The 8,574-nt window shown below is 51.7% G+C and overlaps 1 protein-coding gene across 1 annotated transcript; it reads right to left on the bottom strand.

Annotated features, from left to right (window-relative positions):
* Positions 1–1,060: 1,060 nt before the first annotated feature.
* LOC132488209 (calmodulin-like protein 3) lies at positions 1,061–3,524 on the bottom strand. Its single transcript, XM_060096145.1, has 2 exons — positions 3,452–3,524; positions 1,061–1,734 (listed from the first exon to the last, which is right to left on the bottom strand). The coding sequence occupies exons 1-2, from the start codon at positions 3,522–3,524 to the stop codon at positions 1,061–1,063; spliced, it is 747 nt and encodes a 248-aa protein (XP_059952128.1).
* Positions 3,525–8,574: the final 5,050 nt, after the last annotated feature.

The raw sequence follows: 8,574 nt of genomic DNA, 5'->3' as shown, positions 1-8,574 counted from the left end.
GAGGACTTGTCAAGATGGGCCAGCTGCTCTGTGACTGTCCCAGGGCTGGCAGCCCTCTCTGATGACACCATGTGTAGTGTCCACCCCACAAAAACACTGAAATAATCTCCGACAAGCCCCTTCGGCCTTTGGGTTATCTGATGCCACCTCTGGGAGCCAGGGTTTAATGTGGGAAGCACTGTCTCTTGCTTTGGCACCACACGGGCCCTCTCCAGCCCTCACTCTCTTCAAACCGCACTTCCCAACAACTCGATCATGAACGTAAGAAATCCACGAACACAGACCAGTGTTCCTTCCCCACCATAATCGACTCAGATCTTAGAAGCTCTACATGGAATTTTAACTACCCTTTGCTGCCAACTTCTCCATTTTCTTTGAAATAAATATTCAAGATTTACCTTGCCTAGACTCCTCTCTGTTCGCTACACCCATCAATACAAGATTTCACCGCACGTCCAAAAAGCACAAAAAGAGAGATTCCTGCCTCTTTTAAACCCTGGACTTAACAAGGATCATTTCCGTTGGAACCAGAGAAAAACAGACGCTTTCTTTATTCCCCTGTGGCCTCTTTCTCCCTTTCAAATTTCCCTCCAAGAGGGTGAATACGAACGTGTTACAACTGACTCCCAGCTTTAAGAGACGAATCACCTCACCGCGGTTTGGCACAGAGACAGCCGGGAACAAGAGAGCGCAGGGGAGTGGGGGGCGGGGAAAGGAGGTGGTGTTTCTCAGGAGGCCAGACCCTGGTTGTCAGCCTCCAAGAGCGCCCCTCGCCCCAGGGCCCTGGTCCACAGCGGATGGAGGTGCCGGGTGCGCTTTAGGGATCCCACGTGGAGGGCTCCTGGAGGGCACACCGCGCCCTCCCTGGGGCATGAGCGGCCAGTGAGGCTGTGACCGTCCTCCTACCCTGGTCGGTGCACAGGGACGTCCCTGAGCTTCTGCTCCCGAGGGATGGAACATTTGGGGTTTGCTGGACTTGGGAGCGGCCTGTGTCATCCTGCAAGGAGAAGGTGGGGAGGTAGGCAGGAACGAGGAGAGGAAAGGGGGACAGGCAGCTGGATCAGGTCAACCGGCGGAGGAGCAGTGCCCGGAGGGGCCGGGGGAACGGAGGCAGGTCCTCCGGCGCCACGCGCGGAGCCCGGACACCCGGGATGGGGGTGGGGGTGGGGCTGCGGCCGCCCTTGGAGACCAGCAAGCACAGGAACTCCTCGTAGCGCACCAACTCGTCCCCGTCCACGTCCGCCGCCCGGATCATCTCGTCCACTTCCTGGTCGCTCGGCTTCTCGCCCAGCCGGGTCATCACGTGCCGCAGCTCGGCTGCTCCCATCAGGCCGTTTCCGTCCTTGTCGAAGACGCAGGCGGCCTCCCGGATCTGGTCCTTGGCGTCCCTGCCCTTCACCTTCCGGGCCATTAGGCCCAGGAACTCGGGGAAGCCCACGGTGCTGCTGCCGTCGCGGTCCAGCTCCCCAACCAGGTCCCAGGGCTCGGCTTCAGTGGGGTTCTGGCCCGGCGACCGCAGGACGGTGCCCAGCTCCCGCGTGCTGATGGCGCCATCCCCGCCCTCATCGAACGGGGAGAAGGCCTCCTTGAACTCGGCCACCTGCTCCTCGGTCAGCTGCTCGGCCCTGACCGTTGCGGGGAGGCGGTCCTGCACACGGACGTGGCTGGGCGCCGGGAGGTGGCCGGGTGCGGGGCCGGCGGCTGGCGTTCTGGCCCCGGCTTGACTTGCTGGCGCTGAAGAAGGAGCCGGGATGTCCCTCACCGTGCACGCTCCCCGCCCTGCGGTTGCCTAAAGTCCGGGTCCTGTTGGAACAGGAGTCCAGGCCCAGTCAGCGGGCCGGCCGGCTAGTTGCACTGACGCCAGCAGCTCTAGGAAAGGCCGGGCCCTCCTCCCCACCGCCCAGAGCCCCCGGGGTCAGTGGGGACACCTCCAGAGAGGCTGGTAGACAGCCTCTAGAGAGATGAGTTCTGGGTTTGCCTACCGAATCCCACCCCCGCAGTCTTCACACCCTCCACTCAGTAAAACCACTGGCTCTGAGCTCTTTCCTGCCTGCAGCTGAGGGTTTTGGCAGGAGAAAGAACAGACGTTGTCTTTGCCTGAAAGGAACTCCCTTTCCTTTTCTTTGGTTTCCAAAGTCTGAAAACCTTAGGGTTCCCAAGAGGGTTTTCAGAGGAGAAAAGACAAATATTTTTTCTTCAGATAGAAGCAGGCTGTCCCCACATCCTCCAGAGGCTCATATGTATTCCAACCACAACACAGCTAGTTAGCGAGGAAACTAACAGAAACAAGCAAGATAATGAGATACTTTCAATAAATGCTATCAAGGAAATAAAAGGTGGTGATGGAGAGCAGGTGGTGAGGTTAATTCTGCAGTGATGGTTGTGGAAAAATTCTCTGCAGAGGTGGCACCCAGGAGTGACCTGAGGGGGAGAAGGGGCCTTCCAGGCGGAGGCCCACAGGTTCCAGGTCCAAAGGTGGGAGAGGCTCGGTGTGGCCAAGGGACAGAAAAGAGGCCAGTGCAGCTGCAGCCCAGGGTGAAGGGGAGAAAGCAGGAGATGAAGGGAAGACGAGCGAGGTTTGTCAGAGGCAAGAGGAATTCACATTTATCCTCCAATCCAGGGGAACCCCTGCACATTTTACCAAGGCCACGTCTGAAAGCCTGAGCTTCTGGTTTTGGGAATGGGAATGGACAGAGCTGAAGAAAGGGGTGTGTTTAAGAGGAGGTTCTCGAGCAGGTGAAGTGAGATGCCCACCAGGCACACATGCTCGGAGCTCGGCTCCCAGGAAGCCTGGGGAAGGACCAGCCACGGAGTGAGAAGAGGTGGCTTTGCCGGTGGGAATCCATGCACATCCAAAGTGGTGAGACCCAGAGGAGCCAACAAAGGACTGAAGGAGAAGAACAAGGCCAGATGCTGCCCGACTTCGAAACTTACTGTCGAGCTGCAGTGATCCAGACAGTGGGGTGCTGGCTGGAGAGCAGACAAGTAGGTCAGTGTAACAGAATAGGGAACCTAGAGAGGAACCCTTATCAAGAGAGTCACCTGAGCTTTGACAATGGAGCAAAGACGGTCTCTTCAACAAATGATGCTGGAACAACTGGATGTCCACCTGCAAAAAAAAAAAAAAAAAGAATCTGGGCACAGACCTTACACCCATCACAAGTAACTAAATGGACCATAGACCTAAATGTAAACACAAAACTAGAAAACTCCTAAAAGATAATGTAGGGAAAAATCTGGATGACCTTGGGTTTGGTGATGATACAAACCCAAGGTTTGTAGTTTGAGTTTGGGTTGGGTTTAGATGATGATCTGTGAAAGAAAGAAACGACAAACTGAATGCTTTAGTCTGAATGTGTCTCCCCTCAAATTCATATGCTGGGGGTACATATTCATGAAATGCTGCAAGGGCAGGAGCAGGAGAACCACTGGACAAAGGCCTGCAGCTGACAGCGCCCTGGGGAACCAAGGGCCAGCATCACGATGAAACTTGTGCCTGACACTGTCCCGCTGATGGACTGCATCCTGCCTCACCTACGAAGGGTAAGTGGACAACAGGTATCTGCAAGTTTCTGGGTCATGGCCTGTGTTCTTCAAAAAGACACGTTGAAAGGGAGCTCAGTAAGGGTTTTAAACAGAGTTGCTCATGACTCACAAGGCACAAGGCTGTGACAACTAAATTGTTGCAACTCGCTGGTTAGGAAACTATGACAGAGGGAATGTTTTTAATTTGCTGGGCTTCTGTATTCTCCCCCTGTGGCCTCTCAGTGCACTGATTTCTTTCCCTACAGCATATACTTGTGGTCTTAGGACCCATTTAAACATTTCAAAATTACTGGGGACTCTAAAGAGCTTTTTAAAATGTCTGTCAATATTTACTGGGTTTGAAATTAAAACTAATAAAATTTTAAAATATTTAAATATATTTTTATGTATTTATAACTTTTAAAAAACAAAAAACCCATTACATGTCAACACAAATAACGTAGTTTTATAAAAAAATTAACTATACTGTATGAAAAATAAGAGTGGTACCTAAAAACATAATTTTGCAAATCTCTTTAATGCCTGGATTTATAAAAGCATGTCTGCTTCTGCACTTGAGCCGTGGGAAGATGTTTTGGTTTGAAGTGCATGATAATCCAGCTTCACACAGCTATGCACAGCTGGCAAAGGAGAGAGCATTTAATGACTCTTTCAGGTAACTGTGGTTATTCTTCTTTGATACCATATCAAAATTTGACAGGCGGTAGCTTCTTAAAGGTTGGTTATAGTGTGAACTCTGAAACCGTGCCAACGAACTTTTCATCCTGTTACATTAAAATCCATTGCTCACTCCTGTGCTTTGAATGGATCTTTTACCCATGCATGATTCTGTGATGCTATGCACTGGTCATTTGGAAAATACTGATTTACTAAGTTCTGCAGATCTTCTGAATGTTGAATCATTGTATGTATAATTTTAAAAAATCACATTCATTAATATTACCACCAATCCCATTAGAAGAGTCTTTAAGTATTGGGAAGTCTCAAGCTCACAGTGGCAAATACAAAATCTAGAAAGTTCTAATTTTCATTTGGATGCTGAAATTTTATTATTGCAACAAATACTGTCAGTTATTTTCCTTGAAGTGCCAGGCTCACTTCATCGCTTTTTGAGAAAATGCCAAATACCAAGTCTGAGTAACCAGTTTGTCTATCAGCTGTTTTTTCCCCAAAACTGGCATTCCATGAAAAAAGCTTACCTTGTGACTTAAGTATGCACACAAGTGCTTTTCTTACAACAAATCATACTAGACTACTCAGCAGAGTATTAAGGTTGTGCATGCAAGGGTTGAAATAATAATTTTACTACTTCTGCAAGAACGTTCTTAAATGAAGCTGGCTTTTTAAAAACTTGAGACCATGTGGTGGTGAAGACTATAATGACTGCTGGTACAGGAGCCTTGGTTCTTGCTAAGGGGCTGGTGATTTCACCCACCAGTGCTCTGAGCTCAGTGCAAAAAGCTGACACGGTGAAAGTGGCAAATCGTGTCTCGTATTATGAGAATAGTTGTGACCACCCAGGGTTCCTGAAAGGGTGTTGGGGACACCCTCCCCTCAAATGGATCCATGGAACACACTTGGAGGACCACAGTGGTAGAGTTGAGAATCAGGAGTGAACCCGGTGTAGAATTGCCTGGGTTGGAGGTGAGAAGCACCGAGGATGCTGGGATCCTGGTGGGGACAGCGGGGTTGGCCTTACAGAGTATAGTGTTAATAAGGACCTCAACAGACCCACAACGAGGGGACGGCCTGCTGCAGCTACTTCCTTAGAAGAGCAGATGACCCTAGGTGTTGCCTTCCCCGCTGAACTGGTGCTACCATAGCTTTTGTTAAACAGAATTTGTGCCTCTCCTGCTGGGGGCTATAGAGAAAGATATAGATTGGGATGCCTAGTCTTTTCAACCAGCTCCATTCCTGAGCCCTCCTAGAATGGGTGTGGCCGCGGGCCTCTCTCTCCCTCTTTTTCTCCCACCCCCCAGTTCCATACAGCCACTCACCAGCCCTAACATTTACTTATCTACTTCCTTTCCCCCCCAGTAAAATGCAAAAACCTTGTCTTAGTGTTATCAGGTTGCTATAACAACATGCCACTCCCTGGGGGGCTTGTTAACAACAGAAACTTATTGCTCACAGTCCTGGAGGCAGGAAGTCTGAGGCCCCCCGGGGCAGCCTGGCAGTGGGGAGGGCCCTCTTCCAGGTTGCAGACTTCTTGTGTCTTCCATCACTGGATGGAAAGGACCTGAGCTCTCTCTGGACTCTCTTTAAGGTCACGAATCCCACTGATGGAGGATCCTCCCTCCAGAACTCATCACCTCCCAAAGGCCCCGCCGACTAACACCATCACCTGGGGGTTAGGATTTCCACATATGAATTTGGTGGGGGCACAAACACTCAGAGCATAGTACACCTTTCCAGTGGAATATTTATGGGTCAGCTGCCTGTTCATTGGGCAGTTACTCTGTGGCAAGCGTGTATCAGGCACTTTCATTCCTATTGTCTCGTGTCTCCACGTTACAGATGAAGGATGTGAGAACTAGCAAATGCGTGAAGGTCAGATGACCAGCAGGCTGAAAACTCAGGAACTAGACCTTCCAAATCCTACAGCTCCCCGCCTGTGGCTGTTTTCTTCGCGGTTCTCCCCAACTCAGTCTTAGACCTTCTTACTCGGCACCTGGAAAACCCACTCGGGAGGCGGGGGACTCACACGCAGTAGGTATCCTCCTTTGTGGGAAATGTTGGGACAGACCTGCTGGTGCAGAGCCCTCCTGCCAAGCTCCTTGGGGATCCAGCTGCCAACTGAGCCCCTGCATTTGATGTTTGGAAAGACCCTCAAAGTTAACATGACAAAGTGGAGCCGTTGGTCCTTATCTGAACCTCCTTCCCCTCAATCTCCCCATCTCTTAAAAAAAAACCCATCCGGTTGTCCAGAACCAACCCCAGAGCCACATCTAATTCCTCCCTTTCTCTCACACCTCATACCTCATCTTTCAGCTTCACCTCAATACATCCTCTGCGCCAGGCCGCGTCATCTCCAGGCAGGACCATGGCCCCAGCCTCGTAATGGGTCTCCCTTTTTATGGTATTCTTCAGTGATGTCATTTTCTGCTGAAACACTATAATGGGCTTTCTTTGGGTTTCAGTAGAATCCAAACTCCCTACGGTGGCCCTCTTGGCCACATCACCACAACACTCTGCTCCAAGCACGCTGGCCTACTTTCTGCTCCTTGAACGTTCCCATCCTGATTTCCACCTTGGTATCTTTGCACGAGCTGCTCCATCTGCCTGGACACTCTGTCCCCGACCTTCAAGCGGCCGCTCCCTCTTGTCACTTCAGTCAAAAGTCAAATATCGTTTCATTGCCAAGCCTTCCCCAACCACCCACTTCTAATTAACCACCCTCCTCCACCTCACCCCTCCTGTCTTATTCTTCTCCTTTACTTTCTTCAGAACTTTTACTTCTACATTGATCTTGTCTGTGGACCTGCTTCCTTTCTGTTTCTTCCCATGTAATTTTCACAAGAGGCAAGGCTGCTTCTGATTTCTTCCCCTGCCAAGCCCTCTGCGGTAGGATGGCCCCCGCACCCAGGAGATATTTGTTGAATGAACGGAGTACAGGAGGGTCAGCCTTGCCTCTACCTGCAGGAGGATTGGACCCGTGTCTCTCTTCAAGCCCTTCCCTGTGGTTCAGACCCCATGGGGTGCCTCAAATGCTCTTGCCCGGGTGCCCACTTTATCCACCGTGTGGTCTGTCATCTCCCCTTACTGTTCGCAGGTTTGCCGAGTGGCTCTGTGGGGATGAGTGACCTCTGTGTTGACCCCTGGGAGCAGCTGCTGATGCTTTACCCTCTGTACCACCACCTGTGGCTTCTCCCCAGTTTCACACCCCTGCACTGATGCTAGAAAGGTGCACCCCGCCCCCATGCACACAGTTGTGCTGTCTGGGCCTCAGGAGGGTGGACTTACCTCCCAACTCCCTGCAAGCCGTCTGCTACCTGGCACTTTTGTCTGACTTGCTCTTTATTATGGGATGCCGGCCCGGCTCCTTAGAGAGGCCCGAGCACAGGCAGGGTGATGAGGCCTGGCAGATCCAGTGGAAAGCGGACTTCTCCCCTCAAAGCCGAATGTCTGACTGGAGTGAATCTAGAGGGACCAGGCAGAGGGAGGGCTCAGGACAGAGGTGGGAAAGGGTCCTGGGAAGCAGAGCGTGGCCCAAGGACCTGGGGTAGGGCCTCCACCTTCTCCCCTGTGGCTTTAGGGACAATCTGGAAACTCCCAATAGCTCCTTGGGGTCTCCCCGATTCCAACCCACTCTTCCCAGAGTGAGTGCAGGGCTATCCCTCATCTCAGGCTGTCTTTGGGGTGTTTGGTCTCAGCAGCTAAAGTTCCTACCTCTGACTTTCCATCCCTAAATCTCCCAGAAATGATGAGACACGCCTGGGTTTGCAGAGAGCATGCAGCTTGCATTGCTGTTCTGGGATCTTTGCAGTTCACAGTCTAAGAAGCAACAAGACTGACAAAGACAAACACGGGACATGGTGATGAGACACCGACAGTCGAGTTCAGGCTCACGTGGGGACAGCGGTGGCCTCTGTACCGCGCACGTAGTCTTGACCAGCTCCTCTCCTGCTTCTTACTTTCCAAGGCCGGGAGGGGCTGGTGACGCTTTGCTCTACTTTCTGACTTATATTGACCACGGGAAAAGCAACACTTTCTTAGTCACGCTCGTTGCCAGGAGAGGGTCTTCTCAGCTGGGGGGATGGGGGGGCTCTTTGTGTGGGAACCAGGGGTCCTGGGCCATTCTTTCTCACCTCCCCCCGAAGGCCATTCCAGCCTCAGAGCCTGAGCCAGCTCTGGGAATGACGTTTGCTCACTCTTGGTCTTGTGTGAATCATCAAGATTCCTCCAGGCCTGTCCCGGGCTGGGCTGCAGTTTCAGTTCAGGGAGGAGACCATTGATCTGGATCGGAGCTGTGCATCATTGAACTGAAGTCTGACAAATAACCAGGTACGTCATCTTCCAGGGCACAGG

The sequence above is a fragment of the Mesoplodon densirostris genome, chromosome 4, assembly GCF_025265405.1.
Source record: "Mesoplodon densirostris isolate mMesDen1 chromosome 4, mMesDen1 primary haplotype, whole genome shotgun sequence".
Lineage (NCBI taxonomy): Eukaryota > Metazoa > Chordata > Mammalia > Artiodactyla > Ziphiidae > Mesoplodon > Mesoplodon densirostris.
Note: the sequence above shows the minus strand (reverse complement) of the source record. Positions and strands in the feature narration are given on the sequence as shown.